The sequence below is a fragment of the Centropristis striata genome, chromosome 5 (genome assembly GCF_030273125.1).
Source record: "Centropristis striata isolate RG_2023a ecotype Rhode Island chromosome 5, C.striata_1.0, whole genome shotgun sequence".
In the NCBI taxonomy this organism is placed as follows: domain Eukaryota; kingdom Metazoa; phylum Chordata; class Actinopteri; order Perciformes; family Serranidae; genus Centropristis; species Centropristis striata.
The window spans coordinates 1,491,487-1,515,157 of record NC_081521.1 but is presented as its reverse complement, the minus strand read 5'-3'; the positions used below and the strand labels follow the sequence as shown (position 1 = coordinate 1,515,157).

The 23,671-nt window shown below is 37.0% G+C and overlaps 1 protein-coding gene across 4 annotated transcripts in view; it reads right to left on the bottom strand.

The window, feature by feature from the left end:
* Positions 1-23,671, bottom strand: part of LOC131972330 (DENN domain-containing protein 2D-like) — a 46,179-nt gene that overhangs the window by 6,097 nt on the left and 16,411 nt on the right. For 2 of the 4 annotated variants that reach the window (XM_059334146.1, XM_059334148.1), the window contains 9 exons: positions 18,543-18,590; positions 17,482-17,562; positions 16,548-16,723; positions 12,802-12,914; positions 10,796-10,865; positions 10,628-10,705; positions 9,176-9,316; positions 7,021-7,169; positions 1,614-1,788 (listed from right to left, as the gene is read on the bottom strand). In XM_059334146.1, the coding sequence (XP_059190129.1) occupies positions 1,614-1,788; positions 7,021-7,169; positions 9,176-9,316; positions 10,628-10,705; positions 10,796-10,865; positions 12,802-12,914; positions 16,548-16,723; positions 17,482-17,562; positions 18,543-18,590 (1,031 nt within the window). The remainder of the gene's footprint in view (positions 1-1,613; positions 1,789-7,020; positions 7,170-9,175; positions 9,317-10,627; positions 10,706-10,795; positions 10,866-12,801; positions 12,915-16,547; positions 16,724-17,481; positions 17,563-18,542; positions 18,591-23,671) is intronic. The other 2 variants (XM_059334147.1, XM_059334149.1) reach the window with 1 other exon arrangement.

Below are 23,671 nucleotides of genomic sequence, written 5' to 3'. Positions count from 1 at the left end.
TGTAAATGTATATTAGTGTTGTCAAAAGTATCCATACTCCAAAAAGTATTGATACTAAAACGTTGTATCCGGATACGATACTCATTTTCAAAAGTATCGAGTATCTGAAGCTTGTTATCATAGTTTATTATAAATATTTAACCTGTGGTTCTGTTCATTTTTACATGTTGCAATTTTCTTGTTAATAAAAATATTTCTGTTAAATTTTGGGGTCTTTGTTTTTATCCTGGTGGTATCGAAAATGGTATCGAGTATCAAATATTTTCCTGAGTATCGGTATCCAGTTGAACATTTTAGTATTGTGACAACTAGGGATGGGTTCCTTTCACATTTGAACCGATACGGTACCGATACCCGGTACCTGGGAATCGGTACCGGTACTCAACGGTACCAATTTTCGGTACTTTTGCATTTGTTTATGTGGAAATAAATGTTAATTTGTTTAATAATAAAATCTTAATTCTTCATTTCAACATATTTATTTCTCAAAATATAAACTTATATCAAAACAACTTCTAACTTCTAACTTATTTATATCAAAACAATATAAGATCCAGGATGAACGTGCATTTTGTAACATGAAGGTTGCAGCGTTATCAAAGGATGCCGGAACAGAGGTTGGAGGTGGATGATGCTGTCAACACAGAGGAGCTCTCAGGTGGCAAGTGCACGAAAAAAAAAAAAGGTTGCAAGTGCACATGTGATTTGTTGTGATGACGTCGTAGCTGTGGGCGGAGCTCCGGTCAGACAGTATTGTGGGCGTGGCATGGTTGGAATGAACAAAGTTGAGTCGGGCTGCTCTGTGCACATATCGAGGATGACGCAGGAGTCTGAGGGATTTAATTTCAGCGAGGCAGTTTGGAGTAAAGTGGCAGGTAATATTCCTGAGTTGAAGAGCGGAGTATTAGCGGAGGACCGGAGATGCAGCAGCTAGCTGCTAGCTGCTAATGACTGGTCTACAGAAGAATGGAGAGAGCAAACGGAGTAAGAAAGGTCCAATCTGGAGGCAGACGAAGGCCAAGCCCGGGTAGAGACATTGGAGAGATAGCAGCTGGCGGCTAGCAGGCCGAGAGCCGGCTGTTGGTCTCTGCTCCGGGGCGGAAGAGGGCAGCAGCTAGTGGTCGCGGTGAGCAGACAGGACCAGACGAGGAGGTAAATAAAATTTAAAAAAAATAGTGCGATCGTCAGCATGCTTGTTAATCAAAGACGTCAAATGAAAACAGGTTGAAATCAATGATCAGTTTAAAGGTAACACCGTTTAGGTACCGAAACATGGTACCGTTTGATTTTACATGAATCGGAATTCGGTCTGTACCTATAAAGGTACCGAATTCGGTACCCATCCCTAGTGACAACCTTAATGTATATTATGTAGATATGGATGTTAAGGGGAAAAAACAATAGTTAATTGATTAGTGGAGAAGGTTTAAATCAGCATATTATACTTCATCCTGCTCCTTTTCAGACATGTTGCGTTCACATTATAGCTTTTTGTTTTTACTATTTCTATTTTTGTTTTGATTATTCCCACTGGATTTGTTTGTTTTTGAGTTGACTTTGTTGTGTTACTGCACATGTTGTAAATAAAACAATGATTTATGATGATAACTGACATCAAAGCTCTGGTCGGTGACCAGCTCCAGCTGGGTCTTCTTGACCCCCAGCAGGTAGGGCGTGGGCGCCATCACCACGTCGATCAGGATCTCGGGGACGATGGAGATCAAGGTGTGCTGCCAGGTGAAGGGGTAGAGCAGCGCCGCCACCGCGTGGATCACCTGAGACAACGTGCTGCAGACACACAACACAGAGGACAGGAACTCATTTACACCTGGACACTGAAACAGAAGAGTCGGATCACCACAGGTAATCTCAAAATCACTTATTAACCCATTTAGGCCTAAAACGGCTGTAAAAACTGCCTGTAAAACTTTTTTTTTTTTCTGTAAATTCAACCGAAGTGTCAACTCTTCCTACTAAATAATAGATTTTTCAGCCTCTGTAGCAGATAGAAATGTAATTCATAAAGTATTTGAGAGCTTATAGCTGTTATATCTGAGCTCCCTCCGCTATAGTCGTCTTCACCAGGATTTATAAGTTCTGGAAAAGTCCCATGATGCATTGAGACACTCCCACATGGATTCTCATCTAGTGTTTTTTTATGTCTTTTTTTTTTGTAATTTTGTGTCTTTTTGTGTCTTTTTTTGGTCATTTGGTGTCTTTTTTTGTTACTTTGTGTCTTTTTTTAGTCATTTTGTGTTTTTTTTTGTCATTTTGTGTCTTTTTTTAGTCATTTTGTGTCTTTTTTTAGTCATTTTGTGTCTTTTTGTGTCTTTTTTTGGTCATTTGGTGTCTTTTGTTTGTTACTTTGTGTCTTTTTTTAGTCATTTTGTGTCATTTTATGTCTTTTTCTGGTCATTTTGTCTTTTTTTGGTGATGATTTCAAAGTTCTGGAAAAGTCCCATGATGCATTGCGACACTCCCACATGTATTCTGATGCATTTCATTGGCCAAGAGACCGAAAATAGGTGGAAAAAACTACAAATACTACAAAACGACGTTTCCACTTTCCCGGCTTTAATGGTAGAATAACACAACAGAACCAAACAGGTTTTAATGGTAGAAATGTGGTCATGCTTTCCCGCCTTAAATGGGTTAAAAGAAGATAGTGATCTATGAAACTAGAAGATCTAATGAATCTATAGAGCCCAAACATGTCAGGATATCATGTCGGGAAAACACTGCAAAGTGAGTCTATTTCGGTGATTTTCAAAGTGGTCATGTGACCTCTGACCTCATGCTATCTGAATAAAAACAGTAATAACTCTCTGTGTCCCACTAGTCTCCTCTTTATGCTGATAACATGCAGTTTAAGGTAAAAACCACAGAGTTTTTCTCATGTAGAACAAATGTTCTGTGTGTCTGATGTGACTCCAGTCCACTCGGCAGTTAAGATGCTTTACTGCCACTAATAATCACAAGAAGAAGAAGAAGAAGAAGAAGAAGAAGAAGAAGAAGAAGAGTAGGCAGAGCGTCATTTTGGCTTCCTTTAGACAAACAAAGTCACTTCTGGGAGTCTGAAATGTGCAGTGGTGAGTCCACAAGCAGAGTTTACACTGGACTGCAAAAAAGCCAACTTGTATTTTTTGGCCTAAAACAGTGATTTAAGTTGGTAAAACTTGGAAATATAAATTATTGACATTTAGGGCAATAATGTAAGTTAGCACAACAAAGGAAGCCAGTTGTCTGCTCAAAAACAAGTTGGTGAGTTGTTGTTACTTATATCTTTAAGTTGGGGTTCACAACAAGGGACAATAGTTCTGATAACTCTTATTTCTTTGTTGGGAAATGCGGGAAAGCGTTGAAATTCTGTCATTAGCGAAAGCTAGCGGCTAACTGATGCTAGTGGCTAACTGATGCTAGTGGCTAACTGATGCTAGCGGCTAACTGATGCTAGCGGCTAACTGATGCTAGCGGCTAACTGATGCTAGCGGCTAACTGATGCTAGTGGCTAACTGACGCTCGCGGCTAACTGATGCTAGCGGCTAATTGATGCTAGCGGCTAACTGATGCTCGCGGCTAAATGATGCTAGCGGCTAACTGATGCTAGCGGCTAACTGATGCTAGCGGCGCTGCTTGTTACAGCTACAAGAGTAGCCATTAGCGTATCAATGCTAACTCAAAATTGTGGTCACAACATTAGCTGACATTTCATAGCGGCGTTACAATCGTGCCAATTCAGCACATTGCAGAAGTTAGCAGAAGTAAAGATTAAAAGTTATTACAATGTAAAATCATAAGTTAGTACAACTTACAGTTGAGTTGACAAAAATCTGAATTCTGATTTTTCAGATTTTTCATTTTTCAGTTGAGCAAACTCAAAAACAAAACTTTAAATATTTAGTTTAATTGTCCAACTTAAAATTTTATCGAAGTTTGTTGCCTTGAAATTTTGAATTCACCCAACTTTTCTTTTTCATCATCAGACCTGCTTCAAACCTGCACAAGAGACCTGATGTGATGTGTTGATAGCAGCAGTCTGCCTCAGATGGACTTTGTTCATTTGAGCATGTTGAACTAACTGGAATGGAAAATTCAACAGAGTTTCTCATCTCATCCTCTAAAAATGGCTGTCTGGGTCTGTTTTTATGGTATTTAATATTAAAGACTGCTGTCAGAATGCTAACAAATACATTCAGAAATTAAGTTATATAATAATAATATTATAGTAATATTTGTGAAATGAGAAAACAGAATTGAACACATAAATCAGGGGTCTCTAACTCAAATTACCTGGGGGCCGCTGGAGGCAGTATCACAATGACCAAAAAAAGACACAGAATGACAGAAAAAAAACGAAATTACAAAAAAAAGGCACAGAATCGCCAAAAAAGACAAAAAAAATATTCAAAAAAAGACATAAAAATTACTAAAAAAAAAAGACAGAAAATAACAGAAAAAAAATGAAATTACTTAAAAAAGAAACAAAATTACAAAAAAGACACAAAAGGAGCCAAAAAAAGACACAAAGTGACCAAAAAAGACAAAATTACAAAAAAAGGCACAGAATTGCCCAAAAAGACAAAAAAAAATATTCAAAAAAAAACACAATATAACAACAAAAAAAAGACAGAAAATGACAAAAAAAGATACAAAATCACCAAAAAAAAAGACACAAAATCACCCAAAAAAAGACACAAAATTACAAAAAAAAGACACAAAATTAGTTTTAAAAAAGGACACAAAAGGACCCAAAAAAAGACACAAAGTGACCAAAAAAGACAAAATTACAAAAAAAGGCACAGAATTGCCAAAAAAGAAAGAAAAAAATGTAAAAAAAAAGACACAAAATTACTAAAAAAAAGACAGAAAATGACAAAAAGACACAAAATCACCAAAAAAAGACACAAAATTACTTTAAAAGGGACACAAAAGGACCAAAAAAAAGACACAAAGTGACCAAAAAAGACAAAATTACAAAAAAAAGGCACAGAATTGCAAAAAAAGACAAAAAATATTCAAAAAAGACACAAAATTACAAAAAAAGACACAAAATAACAGAAAAAAAACCAAATTACTTAAAAAAGACACAAAATCACCAAAAAAGACACAAAATCACCAAAAAAAGACACAAAATTACTTTAAAAAAAGGACACAAAAGGAGCCAAAAAAAGACACAAAGTGACCAAAAAAGACAAAATTACAAAAAAAGGCACAGAATTGCCCAAAAAGACAAAAAAAATATTCAAAAAAAGACAAAATTACAAAAAAAAAAGACAGAAGATGACAAAAAAGACACAAAATCACAAAAAAAAGACACAAAATCACCAAAAAAAGACACAAAATTACCAAAAAAAGACACAAAATTAGTTTAAAAAAAGGACACAAAAGGACCCAAAAAAAGACACAAAGTGACCAAAAAAGACAAAATTACAAAAAAAAGGCACAGAATTGCCAAAAAAGAAAGATTTTTTTTTAAAAAAAGACACAAAATTACTAAAAAAAAAAAGACAGAAAATGACAAAAAGGACACAAAAGGACCAAAAAAAGACACAAAGTGACCAAAAAAGACAAAATTACAAAAAAAAGGCACAGAATCGCCAAAAAAGACAAAAAAAAAATTCAAAAAAAAGACACAAAATTACCAAAAAAAGACACAAAATTATTAAGAAAAATTACTAAAAAAAGACAGAATTATCAAAAAAGTAAGAATATTGCATGAGGGCCGCCAGTTTGAGACCCCTGACATAAAGAAAGGGAGGAGCAAAAAGGCCTGAAAGACAGCAGCTGAAATCTATCAGTGACTAGAAAACATCCTGCTTCTAGTCAGGACAAATTAAAAATGAGTCACACAAGAAACATCAGAGTTCTCTGAACCTTCACAACCTGATTGTTGCAACACACACTGAAGGATTTCTAAACGTCTTAATGTTTCTTCATCATTTCACCAGAAACCGACCACAACCAGGAGCTCCTCACTAGATTTATCACAGACGAGTGAAAAGAATCACCAGAAGAGTCACAAGGCCTGTATGTAGCACCAAGACTCCATTACTGAAGGAAAAGCTCCTTTAAAGTTTGCTGCACAACTATAACTAAAACTATTAACTATTTGGATGCTTTAATACGCACCACGGCCTCATTTATCAAACGAGCAAATCCAATCACGGCGTCATTACCAACAAAGGCTTTGTGACAAAGTATTAAATACATTTCAGTCAGTGTGTTTAACCCTTTATTAGGCAAAGAACTATATTTGGTAACTTCTGGTAATATTTCGAGAAAAAACTTTGCAAATTTACTAGATTAAAGTGGCAAATCTACAAGAAAAAAAGTTGCAGATTTAAGAGATTTAAAGTGGAAAATCTGCGCGAAAAAAGTCGCAGATTTACGAGAAAAAAGTGGGAAAAAAGCTACTTTTTTCTCCCAGATTCACCACTTTAACCCTTAATAGGACACTCATTGAAATAGTTGCAAATTACAAATTTCAACCCTAGAGAATATTGGAGGATATTACATACAGCCAGAATGTGTAAAAAAAAACATACGAAAATAATATTTTGAGAAAAAAGTTTACGAGATTAATGTGGCAAATCTACGAGAAAAAAATGCACAGATTTATGAGATTTAAAGTGGTGAATCTGGGAGAAAAAGTTGCTTTTTTTCCCACTTTTTTCTTGTAAATCTGTGACTTTTTTCACACAGATTTTCCACTTTAAATCTCTTAAATCTGCGACTTTTTTTCTTGTAGATTTGCCTCTTTAATCTAGTAAATTTGCAACTTTTTTCTCGAAATATTACCTGAAGTTATTACTTTCTCCCTGTGTCATCTCACATTATTACACAAACCTTAACCTGAAGCTATTTGATTTATTTCTTTGTATTTATGGATTATTTGGGTTGTTACCAACATCTGGTGGAAAATTCCTTTAAAATATATATATTTACTGATGAAAGTGGTGAGATGGTCACTACTTCCTGTTACCTGCTGTGTGTGTGTGAGTGTCCAGGTGAGTGTTCTACCTGAGCTCCTCAGCGATGAAGACGATCCTCCTCTCCAGGACGGCAGCAGCAAACACCAGCAGCACCTCCTCGTCTGTCAGGCAGCCAAACAGCGTGGAGAAGTTTACGTGTTCCAGCCAAGAATCCAGCGGCCGAGTCAGACTGATGATCTGTCACACAGCAGTAAACATCTTCAGTGGAACGTCATCGACTTCTAGTCTTAGAACAAACCTTCTGGTTCTACAGACCAACACAGGAGGACTTTTACTCTGGAACAGAACCAGTCTCTGTCCCTCCTCCAGCCTCAGGCTGACTAGAGCAACACAAACATGGCTGCTATCAGGAATACTTGACATGACAACATGTATGTGGCCTGTAGCTTTCTGCTGGGAGGTAAAGGTGACGTATGATTATAAAGAAACCAGCATCGCTAACTGTGCACAACTTCAGCAGCTGATTATAAAGAAACTAGCATCGCTAACTGTGCACAATGTCAGCAGCTGATCATAAAGAAACCGGCATCGCTAACTGTGCACAACATCAGCAGCTGATTATAAAGAAACCACTAGTGGTGTCAACAATAATCGATTCGGCGATGCATCGCAATGCGGGGCATGCACGATTCAGCATCGATGCGGCAAAGTGCCATAATCGATTGTTTATTTACTGGCCTCCAGTGGAAAGTTGTGGGGGCAATTGCTCTGTCGCTAGTTTGGAGTTTAACACAGTTTTAAACTCCAACTCCAAACTCCAACTCCAGTTTAAAACTGTGTTAAACTCCAAACTAGTGACAGAGTAATTGCCCCGTGAAGTTTCAATTACATCATCATAACAACAACAATCAAGATGGCTGAGGCGGAGGGAGATGAAGCACGAAAAATGTCCCTTGTTGTGTGCAGTGGAAGCACATGGCTATCTGTGCACAACATCAGTAGCTGATCATGAAGAAACCAGCATCGCTAACTGTGCACAATGTCAGCAGCTGATTATAAAGAAACCAGCATCGCTAACTGTGCACAACGTCAGCAGCTGATCATAAAGAAACCAGCATTGCTAACTGTGCACAGAGTGTCTGGTGCTTGTTGTAAACAAACAGAGATCGCTAAGTGAACACCTCCTGCAGCAGCAGCACATACACACTGTACTGCTACAGAGCTAACTGTTAGCCTGTTAGCACATACACACTGTACCGCTACAGAGCTAACTGTTAGCCTGTTAGCACATACACACTGTACTGCTACAGAGCTAACAGTTAGCCTGTTAGCACATACACACTGTGCTGCTACAGAGCTAACTGTTAGCCTGTTAGCACATACACACTGTACTGCTACAGAGCAAGCTGTTAGCCTGTTAGCACATACACACTGTACTGCTACAGAGCTAACTGTTAGCCTGTTAGCACATACACACTGTACTGCTACAGAGCTAACTGTTAGCCATTTAGCACATACACACTGTACTGCTACAGAGCTAACTGTTAGCCTGTTAGCACATACACACTGTACTGCTACAGAGCTAACTGTTAGCCTGTTAGCACATACACACTGTACTGCTACAGAGCTAACTGTTAGCCTGTTAGCACATACACACTGTACTGCTACAGAGCTAACTGTTAGCATGTTAGCACATACACACTGTACTGCTACAGAGCTAACTGTAGCTAACTGTAGCTGGCCACAGACTTTAGACCCTATCAGGCCTATTAATGAAGACTTCCAGAACTGGTGACAAAACTAGCATATAGCATTTTTCACCCAAACTGTCTGTTTACAACAAAACCAAGTTTTCATACAACATAACTTTTCTATGAATGAATATAAATGTCTTCATCTGATTTGGTATGACAGGAAAATAATAGATACATGTTAGATATAGATGGAATTATGTTAGTGAAGCAAAAGCATAAAGCATTTTGTTCTTTCTGTGTATAAAACAGTACGAACAGCTGATCAAATCATCTCTAAAGTGAAACCATGTGAAGTCTGGTGAGAATACTTCTGATCTGATTTGTTGCAACATAAATAAAAAGCTGACATGTTTCATGAGGAGCTGCCACAGGGACAAGAAGAGAAGATCTGTAAATGTTTGATATCTATATCATGAAACTGTGGAGGAGGAGGAGGAGCAGCAGGAGGAGCAGGAGGAGGAGCAGGAGGAGGAGGAGCCTGGTTCTGACCTCGGTGCCCGACTCAGGAATGAAGCTCTTAATCTCCACGGTGTTTCCTGGAGCTGGGAATGGAGACTCACGCAGCTTCTGCATGAATGGATAGATCATCGCCATGGAGATCTGCCGCCGCTTCTCCACCTCGTCAAATATCTACACACACAGTCAGGGCACAATAAATACTATAATTGTTATGTGTTAGGAGAACACACACCACTAAACTATCATTCTTTCTCAATAAAGGGGCACAAAATGACAGAAAAGGTTCAAAAAAGTTAAAAACATAAAAAAGGACTTGTATAAAAAGGGAAAGTTTTTCAAAGCTCCTAGACAAGCAAATAAAGAGGAGTACTGATTCTCACAACTTAAAACTCAAAAACAACCCAATGACAGGGAAGGTGACTCGATCAACACAATAACTACTGTGTTATGTAATATTATAAACGCAGCTGACAAGGAAGAGACTGCTGTTTTTACGAGACGGTGGTAGGAAATATATACATATATATATTTCATATTGATATATTCCCTTTAATTACTTTTTTTTATTTTGTTCCTTTTTAAAATAATTTTGTGTCTTTTTAAAAATAATTTTGTGTCTTTTTTTGGTCATTTTGTTTCCTTTTTAAGTAATTTAGTTTTTTTCTGTCATATTGTGTCATTTTGGTCATTTTGTGTTTTTTTTTTAATAATTTAGTGTCTTTTTTTAATAACTTTGTGTCTTTTTTAAAAAAAATTGTGTCTTTTTTTATAATTTTGTTCCTTTTTAAAATAATTTTGTGTTGTTTTTTTTTTTTTTAGCAATTTTGTGTCTTTTTTTGTAATTTTGTGTCTTTTTTAAATAATTTTGTGTCTTTTTTAAATAATTTTGTCTTTTTTTAAATAATTTTGTGTCTTTTTTAATAATTTTGTGTCTTTTTAAAAATAATTTAGTGTCTTTTTTTTGGTCATTTTGTGTCCTTTTTAAGTAATTTAGTTTTTTATTGCCATTTTCTCTTTTTTTCAGTAATTTTGTGTCCTTTTTAAGTAATTTGTTTTTTTTCTGTCATTTTGTGTCTTTTTTAAATAATTTTGTGTCTTTTTAAAATAATTTTGTGTCTTATTTGGTAATTCTGTTTCTTTTTTTGGTAATTCTGTGTCTTTTTTATAATTTTGTGTCTTTTTAAAAATTATTTTGTGTCTTTTTTTTATAATTTTGTGTATTTTTTAATAATTTTGTGTCTTTTTTTTGTAATTTTGTGTCTTTTTTTTGTAATTTTGTGTCTTTTTTTTAATGATTTTGTGTCTTTTTTTGGTCATGTTGATGCCTCCAGTGGCCCCCAGGTAATTTGAGGTGGAGACCCCTGCTCTAGGTCATTAATAACACTTACGCCACTACTGCAACAAGTAGGAATGTTGCCAATATCATGATATGTATTTTATTCACCAGTATAATCATGAAACATGAAAAAGAGTTTTAGTTACCTTGGAGAAGAGGCCGAAACAGGCCAGCGTGCTGATGATGCAGTACGCCTCGGGGGGCCGGGCTCCTTTCCCTCCAGGCTGCAGGGGGAAGAGGTTATATTATTATATTATATTTAATAAAGATTAGATTAATGATACGGAGAGACAGCTGAAGAGTGGAACACTGACCAGTAACCTCCGGCAGTATCCGTTCTTCCTGCTGCCGTCGACCTCCGTCAGAACGAAGGAGAACGTCTCACTGAAACACAGAGAACGTTCACAGCAACGTTATTATAGTTAACGGGAACTAATGAAATAGTGAAAAAACATTTTCGTTAACTGAAAAAAAAGTTTTTAAAAAATGATAACTGAAACTGTATTTTGTGGTTCCAAAACTAACTAAAATTATAGTGTAAATGTCCTTCGTTTTGGTCTTTGTCAACTTTTTTCATCCGTAAACCTTTTTGGTTGATATGAAATCTATTTCATCTATCTGGTTTTATGACTTAATAAACTTAAAAGGAAATAAAGGAAACATTTATTGTGACCTTATTGAATCTGGCACCCAACAAATACCCCATTACAAAAAAACTACAACTAATAAAAATTAATTTTAAAAAATTCACAAATTTATGAGAAAAAGTAACAAATTTACAGGAAAAAAGTGACAAATTTACAAGAAAAAAGTCACAAATTTAAAGAGAAAAATTGTCAAATTTACAAGAAAATGTCACAAATTTAAAGAACAGAATTGACAAATTTAAAGAAAAAAAGTGACAAATTTAAAGAAAAAATTTGTCAAATTTACAAGAAAAAATTGACAAAAAGGCAACATTTATTGTGACTTTTTAAAAAATCTGGCACCCAACAAATACCCCATTACAAAACAACTACAACTAATAAAAACTAAAACTAAAACTAAAGCATTTTCCCAAAAATAAAAACTAATTAAAACTATCAAACTCACTCTAAAAACTCATTGAAACTGACTGAATTTGCAAACAAAAAATCACAATGAAATTAAAACTAAAACTGATGAAAAATCCAAAACTATTCTAACCTTGGTCCACAGACACCTGAACCATGAGATATTAGCTACCTGTGGTATTGTGACCTTTGACCTGTTCTCACCTGTGGTATTGTGACCTTTGACCTGTTCTCACCTGTGGTATTGTGACCTTTGACCTGTTCTCACCTGTGGTACTGTGACCTTTGACCTGTTCTCACCTGTGGTATTGTGACCTTTGACCTATTCTCACCTGTGGTACTGTGACCTTTGACCTGTTCTCACCTGTGGTATTGTGACCTTTGACCTGTTCTCACCTGTGGTACTGTGACCTTTGACCTGTTCTCACCTGTGGTACTGTGACCTTTGACCTGTCCTCACCTGTGGTATTGTGACCTTTGACCTGTTCTCACCTGTGGTACTGTGACCTTTGACCTGTCCTCACCTGTGGTATTGTGACCTTTGACCTGTTCTCACCTGTGGTACTGTGACCTTTGACCTGTCCTCACCTGTGGTACTGTGACCTTTGACCTGTTCTCACCTGTGGTACTGTGACCTTTGACCTGTTCTCACCTGTGGTACTGTGACCTTTGACCTGTCCTCACCTGTGGTATTGTGACCTTTGACCTGTTCTCACCTGTGGTACTGTGACCTTTGACCTGTCCTCACCTGTGGTATTGTGACCTTTGACCTGTTCTCACCTGTGGTACTGTGACCTTTGACCTGTCCTCACCTGTGGTACTGTGACCTTTGACCTGTCCTCACCTGTGGTACTGTGACCTTTGACCTGTTCTCACCTGTGGTACTGTGACCTTTGACCTGTTCTCACCTGTGGTACTCTGTGACCTTTGACCTGTTCTCACCTGTGGTACTCTGTGACCTTTGACCTGTTCTCACCTGTGGTACTGTGACCTTTGACCTGTTCTCACCTGTGGTACTCTGTGACCTTTGACCTGTCCTCACCTGTGGTACTGTGACCTTTGACCTGTTCTCACCTGTGGTACTCTGTGACCTTTGACCTGTCCTCACCTGTGGTACTGTGACCTTTGACCTGTCCTCACCTGTGGTACTGTGACCTTTGACCTGTCCTCACCTGTGGTACTGTGACCTTTGACCTGTCCTCACCTGTGGTACTGTGACCTTTGACCTGTCCTCACCTGTGGTACTGTGACCTTTGACCTGTCCTCACCTGTGGTACTCTGTGAGAGGAGCCCAGCTGATGCCTTCTGGGAAACAGAAGAGCGTGATGGCCTTGAAGATCTTCTCCTCCTCCTCCCTCTGGAACCGGGCCATCCCGTCTCTCTGGAGGTAAACAAACACACATCCCAGCTATGTTTACTGAGTAAACAAACACACATCATAGAAACATCTCCTGATGGGACTCTGTCTGATTTTACACCAACCATCTTCATGATTTAACCCTCTGAAATCTTCGGCTATTATGTCTGTTAAAAAATCTGTTATAAATCTCCACCGTGTCATGTTGGTATCAGTTTTTCCAGCGTTACCTCTCCTTTATGTCCTGATGATTAACTTTTAACTTTGACTCACTTGATCAAAACGTTGAACCCAAAAGAAACAAAGGAAAACATAAAATCTGATCTTGAAAATTATGTTTCAAAACACAGAATTTTAAATGTTGCAAAGATGAACACAGGTTGCAAATATAACAGGTAGAATGAGGATAATATCTAGTTCTATATTTTATACTAAATATATTTGACATTATCTCCGGTTTTACTTCTTAAATCTGGCATGTAGTTTAAAGCCAGAACTTTATTTGGAAGCTGATGGAGAGACTCAATGTTGCTTCATTTTTATGTCTTCACGTCATGAAGAAGTTAATGTTCAGGTGGTTTCATGGACTCTAGACCAGCTATTCTCAACCTTGGGGTCGCGAGATGATTTCTGGGGGTCGCCAAGTCATTTTGGAAGTCAGCTCTGTCTCCACTGTGTTAAAGTGTTCATGTGTTAATGTGTTTTAGTCTTTTTGGTCACTTAATTTTTTTTTTTTTGTGGTCATTTTGTGTTTTTTTGGTCATTTTGTGTCTTTTTAGGTCATTTTGTGTCTTTTTTATCATTTTGTGGTCATTTTGTTTCTTTTTTTGGTCATTTTGTTTCTTTTTTGGGTCATTTTGTGTCTTTTTTTGGTCATTTTGTGTCTTTTTTTGGTCATTTTGTGTCTTTTTTGGGTCATTTTGTGTCTTTTTTGTGTCATTTTGTGTCTTTTTTGGGTCATTTTGTGTCTTTTTTGGGTCATTTTGTTTCTTTTTTTGGGTCATTTTGTGTCGTTTTTGGTCATTTGTTTCTTTTTTGGGTGATCTGAACTGTGCGTGTGAGATTGTGTTCAGTGAGCGGGGGGCTCGGACACCATGCATGTTAAATTGGGGGCCGCGATTCAAACAGGTTGAGAACTACTGGAATAGAGAATTGATTCTTCTCCTGTATTATTTGTGGAGCTGCTCCCTTTAATGGAGACAAACCAGTGAAAAATCTTCACACTGTAGCTTTAAAACAAAACTAGAGTCACTGACTGAACTCCTGCACAGATATTCAAATTCAGAGCTTCCTGTTTTGGTAAGTGAAATGAAGTCACATGAATTATGAAGCAGCCCTGTCACTAGGCCTGTCATGATAACAATTTTTTAGGACAATCTATTTTCCCAGAAACTATCACGATAAACCGGGGGGTGGGGGCAATTAAAACCAAAACTCTGAACTAAATTCTGCTCAATATTAATTTAATCACAAAAAACAAAAAATTATCTGTTTTTGAGCTGCTCCACTGATAACTATGTTAGTGTGGAGTAAGTCAAATATAGCAGTAAAAATAGTAAAAACTCCAATCATTCTCTCACTTTCCCATTTATTTTAAATACAACATACATTTAAACCACAAAAACAATAACGAGCATGTATGTTATGCAGTAAACCTGCAATTTATTAACTTTATGCAACAAGTTCTAAGTGTTTTTAACAAGGTAACTCTTGTTTTTTGTGGAACTAATTTCTGTGTAGGTGCTTATGCACGCACGCACATACCTAAATCGCCTTCAAAATAAAAGCACTGTGGTTGTACTGATTTCTACTTTTCTTCAGATTTTTTTTTTTTTTTCCCCTTTTCTTATTTGTCAACACTCAATATTGTTGATATGTTTGGTTGGTAGTATTGCCATTGTTATTTATTTATTTAATTATTTTTTGTTTGTTATGCTACACTACCACATTTACATTGTTACATTATGGTCTTTGACAAATTTTACATAATTTGTCAAAACTTTAGAAAAAAAAATGGTTGTTTTTAGAATATCTTCTGCTCAATATTGATGAAATGTTTAATGTAGAAATACTCAAAAAATTAATTTCATTTGATGTTTTTTTTTTTTGAATGAAGTAATTACATGTATCAGTCCACTTAAATACAATGTAGGTGGGTAATGTATTTAATATTTATCATTTTATTTGTGGTTACACCATTTGACATCTTGTCAACCCTTATTTAGGGCTGGGCGATATGGCCCTAAAAGAATATCACGATATTTCAGGCTATTTTTTTGCACTAACGATTATTCTTCACAATATTACGAAATACTTAAAAAGATATAGAAAATATGTTTGTTTTTTTAGTCTGTATTAATAAATAAAAATCTAAAATGAAGTGTGAAGTGCAAATCTCAACAGTTGCCAAATACAAAAACGTTTACTCTTGACTCTTGAGTATGAGTAAATAATAATTATTTATATTCATCGTTCATATTTTAATGACATTTTGTAAAGGAGAATAAAGGTTCTTATATGTTTTATTTAAGGCAGTGGTTCTCAACCTTGGGGTTGGGACCCCAATTGGGGTCCCGAGATGATTTCTGGGGGTCGCCAAATCATTTTGGAAGTCAGCTCTGTCTCCACTGTGTTAAAGTCTTCATGTGTTCATGTGTTTTAGTCTTTTTGGTCAATTTGTGTCTTTTTTGGTAATTTTGTGTCTGTTTATGGTAATTGTGTCTTTTTTTTGGTGATTTTGTGTCTTTTTTGGTGATTTTGTGTCTTTTTTTGGTGATTTTGTGTCTTTTTTGATCATTTGGTGGTCAATTTGTGTCTTTTTTGTCATTTAGTTTCCTTTTTTGGTCATTTAGTGTCTTTTTTGATCATTTTGTTTCTTTTTTTTTGGTAATTTTGTGTCTTTTTGGTCTATATGTGTCTTTTTTGGTCATTTTGTGTCTTTTTTTGGTCATTTTGTGTCTTTTTGGTCATTTTGTTTCCTTTTTTAGTAATTTTGTGTCTTTTTTTGGTCATTTTGTGTCTTTTTTTTTGGTCATTTTGTGTCTTTTTGGTCTATATGTGTCTTTTTTGGTCATTTTGTGTCTTGTTTAGTCATTTTGTGTCTTTTTTTGGTCATTTTGTGTCTTTTTGGTCTATATGTGTCTTTTTTGGTCATTTTGTGTCTTGTTTAGTCATTTTGTGTCTTTTTTGGTCATTTCGTTTTCTTTTTTTAGTCATTTTGTGTCTTTTTTGGTCATTTTGTTTCTTTTTTGGGTGATCTGAACTGTGCGTGTGAGATTGTGTTCAGTGAGTGGGGGTCGCGGACAACATGGATGTTAAATTGGGGGTCGCGACTCAAAAAGGTTGAGAACTACTGGTTTAAGGCATCTTATTTTGACAGTTTTCTTGTCAGTTCTGTGGTGGATTCTGTTAACACACCGTGCTCTTATTTTGAAAGCTGCATGTGTTTAGAGACAGGGAGTAAGTAGCTTTTTGTGATTAAAACAACTTTAACCACTACATCATGAAGTAGGAACGTTGCCAATATCATGATATGCATTTTTTTTAACCATAAAAAAAATATACAGATATTATCGTGAACGATACGATATGGCACACCCCTACCTGACCCGTATATATAAATATAAATATATATTGGTATATCTGCTCCAGACTGACCTTAGGGAACTGGTAGGTGATCTGGGGCTGGTATGTGGATCCGTCCTTGGTCTTCTTCAGGCTGACCACCACCAGATACTCAAAGAAGTACTGACCACTGACGTAGCGGTGCTGCCTGGAGGAGTTCTCTGCTGGGACCGGCTCCTCCGGTTCTGCTGCCTCCTGGTCCTTCACTCCTACACAGATGAGAGATTTAACATGCAGGTTAGACCTGGGACCACTAACTTCACAATATTTCAATGTTGCTTACACCAGCTATTCTCAACCTTGGGGTCGGGACCCCAATTGGGGTCGCGAGATGATTTCTGGGGGTCGCCAAATCATTTTGGAAGTCAGCTCTGTCTCCACTGTGTTAATGTGTTCATGTGTTAATGTGTTTTAGTCTTTTTGGTCATTTAATGTCTTTTTTTGGTCATTTTGTGTCTTTTTTGGTCATTTTGTGACTTTTTTTAGTCATTTTGTGTCTTTTTTAATAGAGAATATTGGAGGATATTACATACAGCCAGAATGTGTAAAAAAAAACAACATATGGACCCGGGGGAGGCGGGTCATATTTTGAGAAAAAAGTTTACAAGAATGTGCAGATTTATGAGATTTAAAGTGGTGAATCTGCGAGAAAAAAGTTGCTTTTTTTCCACTTGTTTCTTGTAAATCTGCAACTTTTTTTGTGCAGATTTGCCACTTTAAATCTCTTAAATCTGCAAAACATTTTGTTCTTGTAAATTTGCCGCTTTAATCTAGTAAATTTGCAACTTTTTTTCTCGAAATAAAAAAAATTTGATATCCACTGAAGTTACCAAATATGGTTCTTTGCCCGATAAAGGGTTAAGGGTAAATAAGTCTGGGTTCTAATGGGTTAACTTCCTGCTCTGATAGTCAACAACAAAGAAGAAGAAGAAGAAGAAGAAGAAGCTCCTCTGTGATGTTTACTCACTGTCTCGTCTCCTCCTGAAGGAGGACCACATGGCGCTGAGCCTCTTCAGGGCTCCTGGTTGTCCATCTTCATCTTCAGCTGCTGGAGAAACTAGAGTCAGTAAAGACCTTCAGCACCACCAGAGTCTGTAATAGTGCTGTCAAAAGTAGCAATACTCAAAAAAGTATCAATATTAAAACGTTGTATCCAGATACGATACTCATTTTCAAAAGTATCGATAAATAATAATAATAATAATAAATCAGGCATGTAGTATGCCCATATTACGTTAATTGACACAGTGTCAGTTACATAAGCATTAACAGTTAATAAGTTTATATGAATGTTGGTGAGTGAAAGTGTTATTTTCTCTCTTGAAGTCCCAGAATGAAGCAGAGAAAAGTAACCAAACAGCAACACACACAGCCCACAATATTGTTCTAATTGTTATTGTTTATCGTATTATTTATTTTCTGCACTACCTCAGACCTGAAGCTTGTTATCATAGTTGCAGTTTCTTTTTGCACAACTGTTTTGATGATAAATATTTAACCTGTGAGATTAATGTGAACTAGGGGCACAGATTTCCTAATTTTGCAGGATCGGCAATCGGCCGATTCTTTTACATCAAACCGATCTTATCTCCCTCCACAAAGGTCTGAAAGTTTGTCTGACTGTGTTGTCTGTATGTTGAACTATAACGAAACCAAAAACTTTATTTATTTATGGCTGCAGTTCTTTTGTTAGTTTGTCCTGTAAATTGTTGCTATTTATTTTAAGTTCAATATTTTATTAACTACCACAGACATTGTGATTTCCTTTATTTGTTAAAGAAAAATGCTGCTGTGTTATTGTTTTCCAATAAAACAAGATTCAAACATTGAAGGTGTATGCTCTGAGTTATAAAAAAAATCTGTATCAGCAAGTCAGGCCTTGTAAAAATCAGTGATCGGCCAGAAAATTTCAATCAGTGCCCCCTACTGTAAACGCTTTATTAACTATCCAAGGTAACGTGAGCAACAATCTATTGTTGTTCCAGTTTAAATAAAGTGTATAAAGAGAAGAGAAGCTGCTCTACTCACCGTGTTTGTCAGCCACATCAGAGATGATGTCACCTTTAGGCTGCTCACCTTCACAAGACAGAAAGAAACACAAAACACAGTATGAAACTACAGTATAATACCAGACAGGACGTATCTAACAGGACCAGACAGTAGGGCTGGGCCATATATCCATATTTTTAAATGTGATGTGGAATTAGACCATATCACATTTATCGATTTAGGTCAAATTATCATTGTGATCCTTGAAACTGCTTTATATATAAATACTGTCCTTACGAGAGTTTGACCACAAATTGACCAAAAATACAGAAAATGACCAAAAAAGACACAAAATGACAAAAAAACAAACAAAATGACCAGAAAAGACACAAAATGACCAGAAAAGACACAAAATGACTAAAAAAAGACATTTAATGACACAAAACAAAACTAAAACACATGAACACTTTAACACAGTGGAGACAGAGCTGACTTCCAAAATGATTTGGCGACCCCCAGAAATCATCTCGCGACCCCAATTGGGGTCCCAACCCCAAGGTTGAGAATAGCTGCCCTAAACGGTGCCACCTGCCACCATCAGGAATTCATTCACACACCGATGAATGCAGCATCAGGAGCCATTTGGGGTTCAGTATCTTGCTCAAGGACACTTGGACATGTAGGCTGCAACATTCGGGGATCGAACCACCAACCCTCCGATCACGACGAACGCTCTACCAACTGAGCCACAGCCGCCCCTAAATACCATAACCCATACCATGGAGGGGCGCCACCAGTCACCCTCCAGGGAGAAAATAATAATAATAATAATAATTTTCGATGCCCATTGTCGCTTCGTTTTCTGTCTTGAAAATAAGAAATATTAACAAAATAAAAAAAACTGAGTCTAGTGACGTGTGGTCATTGCCTTGCCCCCCTTTAGACGGTCAGATCCCTGTCTCAGAGGTCAGATCCAGTGACAGACACGTTATGTTTTGATAAATCTTCAAGACGAAAAACCGTCAAAGCTCTCCGGTGCTCAGTATCGAAAGAGAAGAAAAGAGGAGGAGGAGAAGAAGTCCCAATCTGAAGACCAGAAGCTTGTTATCATAGCTGCAGTTTCTTTTTGCACAAATGTTGTTAATGTGAACTAGGGGTGTACCGATCGACCGGCACAGATTTCCTTTTTTGCGTTTTCTGTCTTGAAAATAATAAATATTAACAAAATAAAGAAACAGATAAACAATGACATTTTGTCACTTGTGGTGCTGAGTCACGTGACGTGTGGTCATTGCCTTGCCCCCCTTTAGACGGTCAGATCCCTGTCACAGAGGTCAGGTCAAGTGACACGTTATGTTTTGATAAATCTTCCAGATGAAACACAGTCAAAGCTCTCCGGTGCTCAGTATCGAAAGAGAAGAAAAGAGGAGGAGAAGAAGTCCCAATCTTTGTTTAAATGCCGTTTTGTGTGAAGACGTTTCATTTGTATTAGCTTGCTAGCTAGGTTGAAATAAAGCAACGCTAGCTTAACACAGTCATGTCCTAGACAATCTTGCAGTGGTACTGGTACTGGTACTGGTACTGGGCTGGTGGGTTACATTCAGAAAGGACTTAGAGAGTTTATGGTGGAGAAATAAACATTCCTGCAGTCAGCATGCTGATCAACTCCCTCTAAACTTGTGACATCTGTGTAATAAAACATTTCAGAGAGTCCTTTACTGTGAGGCGCCTCAGACACACCTGTGCTATCATCATGCTGTCTAATCTCTAATCAGCTTCTTGATAAGACACACCTGTCACCTGGTTGGTGGAGTATTTTAGTAATGGAGAAGTGCTCACTAACAGATTTAATTTAGCTCTTTATTCTCCATGTTTGTGATTGGTCGTATGCTACTAACTCCGCCCCCTTTCATGTGAACACATTCATAACTAGATTTGGAAACAAAATGGGCTAACTTTCTTTGCCATCACACTGTACAATAACAAATAAAAGTCTGTGTTTTTTATGCACACTGTTCATTGCACCTTATTTGTTTCATGTCACCAATATTTTTATACTGTATATTCATATTTATTCTGCACTGGAATTCTGCTCCTAAATACATACTCCTTCTTTAGACACTTTATTATTTATTGTATTTTATGTTTTATTGCTTGAAGTATGCCTAGGTTGTTCTTTTTATTTAATTGTGTTGTTATTGTCTCTGTGTTAAATGCTGCTGATACACTGTAATCTATCTATCTATCTATCTACCTATCTATCAGTTGTTAGGTTAAGTGAAGCCAAATAACTAAAAGGTTCCCTGGGTATTTTGAACTGGTTTCCTAGCAGCAGGTCCAGGTCTCTGGTGTAACCTGATCTCACCTGGCTCACCTGTCTGCTCGGCCCTCTTCCTGTTCAGGTGTTTGCATTGTGTCAACATTAGTGTGTGTTGACCCGCCCACTCAACTACAGTTACACAACGTTACACACAACCAGCCACACAGAAACACAAAACATACAACACAAACTATACCAGATTGTTGAGTCGTTTATTTATTTACTCCTGACCTAAACATTTCCTCCTCTTTGATTTTTTTTTGTTTGTTTTTATTCATATTCATGCATATTTTATTTTGTGTGGGCAGTACATTTTACATTTTATTTATTTTTATCCTATTTTTATTTACTTTATCTTATTGTATTTTACTGTTCTGTTGTTTACTACATCTCTTTGTGTTGTGATATCTATTTATTGTTTGTGTTTGCACTTTGGAAACCTTCTTTATCACATCCAGACTAGAAAACAAAGCAGACCAAAAAAATACACAAGAAGACGCAAAATGACTAAAAAAGACACAACAGATACAAAATTACCAAAAAAGACACAAAATAACTAAAAAAGACACAACAGATACAAAATTCCCAAAAAAGACACAGAAAAAGACCAAAAAGACACAAAATAACTAAAAAAAGACACAACAGACACAAAATTACCAAAAAAGACACAAAAAAGAAACAAAAAAGACACAAAAAAGAAACAAAAAAGACAAAAAAAGACAAACAAAGACACAAAATTACCAAAAAAGACACAAAAAAGAAACAAAAAAGACAAAAAAGACACAAAATAACTAAAAAGGACACAACAACAGACACAAAACTAGAAAATTTCCTCTGGGGGAAATTTTGAAAGGGCCACGGGGGCTACTGCCGGTGTGTGTACACTATGATGAGATTCTTCAGAGATTTCAAACAATTAATACTAGTAATGTTATGATACTATATAATATACAAGGAGCACACCTACAACAAGCATTCCTCTTCAAGTATTTATTTATACAGCAACCTATGCCCTTTAACCTCAAAATGTGTGTGTGTGTGTGTGTGTGAAACATTTGTATCTGGAGGAGTGTGCGCGCTTACGCGCGCATATGTGTGTGTGTGTGTGTGTGCGTGTGTGTGTGCGTGTATCTTTAACTGTTATTACATTAACTGACCAGTGTGTGTGTGTGTGTGTGTGTGTGTGTGTGTGTGTGCGTGCGTGTATCTTTAACTGTAATCACATCAAAGCATCAAAGCGTTGGGGTCGACCAATCAGAGCAGAGCAATCAACAGAATTAACAGCTGTGGAATCTTCTGGCAGAGTGAAAGCAGCCAGAGGTGGGCAGAGTGAAATTTCTGGCCTCGAACAGAAAGCATTTTTGGCAAAACCATAATACCTATCATTGATCCGACTTCACTTTGAGCGTCCTGAGTTCTTCCTGAACGTCTACATATGTTTTTTTTAAGAAAAATGAAAAAATAGCTTTGTTAGAGCGATCTAAAAAAACAGTTAAATCTCACTTTTTCCGAAATCTTCCTGCGTTTTTAATATGGGAGCCAATGAGGCTGTTGGTGGTTTTGGTGGCGCATCTTTGCGTCGTACGCCCAAACTATAACTCTGACAGCTTTACCAGAGGATTGTGAGGGAGAAGACTAATTTTCCTACGTTTCTATGTATAAATTATTTCTGTAGAGTGGAATTTGCGGCCTGGAGCGCAGTTTTCAAATTTATTTTTTGACAGTTTTTTCTCTCCCTCTACACTCTGGCGATGACGTCACACACTGTGACACGAACATTCCGTGCAATACACACCCATTATAATCTCAGAATTTCTCCAAAAATGATCATGGTCATTGAACAGGGATTGATAAAAAACTATATGACCTATCAAAACGTGGATTAATACACCGATACACAAGACTTGTGTCTACTGTTTAAAGTTTAAATGGAGTCTCTAGGTGAAATTATGCCGGAGAAGTAGACGTTTGAAAATCTTCAATTAATGTTCTTTTTTGCTAATTTTCTTTCGGCCGGCCCATTCATTTCAATGCAAAATTTTGGGCAGTTTTTCGCGACTTACGTCGCGAAACATTCGTATTTCATAGAGAAAAGTAATAGCACACCGATCCCGATCAAACCGCACATTTTGATATATAATTTGTAGCGGGACGAAATTGCGTCCGGAAGAGGAATAAGAAGAAATCCACAGTATAACAGTAGTGCAGCACTGGTCCCTACAGATATTGTTGTATGGGACCAGTGCTGGGGAGATTGCCCCGAGGCCCTAATTACCAAAAAAGACACAAAATGACATGAAAAGACATGAAAAGGATTCAAAAATGAACAAAACAGCCCTGTAAGACTCCATAGAGTTAAATATTTATAATAAAAAACAGTTGTGCAAAACTATGATAACAAGCTTCAGATACTGGATACTTTTGAAAACGAGTATCGTATCCGGATACAACGTTTTAGTATCGCTACTTTTTTGAGTATGGATCCTTTTGACAACCCTACTATAAATAAAGAGGAGTGGAGCTCCTGCTGCTCCTGCTGTTCTAGCTGTGCTGTTCTAGTAAATAAAGTGGTTTGCAGCCTGCAGCCTGAGGCTCCTGGACATGTTACAACAGTGAGCTGTCAGTTGAACCAGAGCAGGAATGGAGCAGGTCCCCAAGGCTCAAAACCACCTCAGCAGCCTGGAGAGTCCTCATAAAACCAGTAGACTCCTTATCTATTAATCCAGTCCTGTAGAAGTAAACCAGCTCCTGGTTCTGAGATCCTGGTCCGGATCAACAGGCACATTCCTGCTTCACACCGGGTCTGCTGTGTGAAAAGGTGATCCACCTCAAACATGGTGTCAGTGAA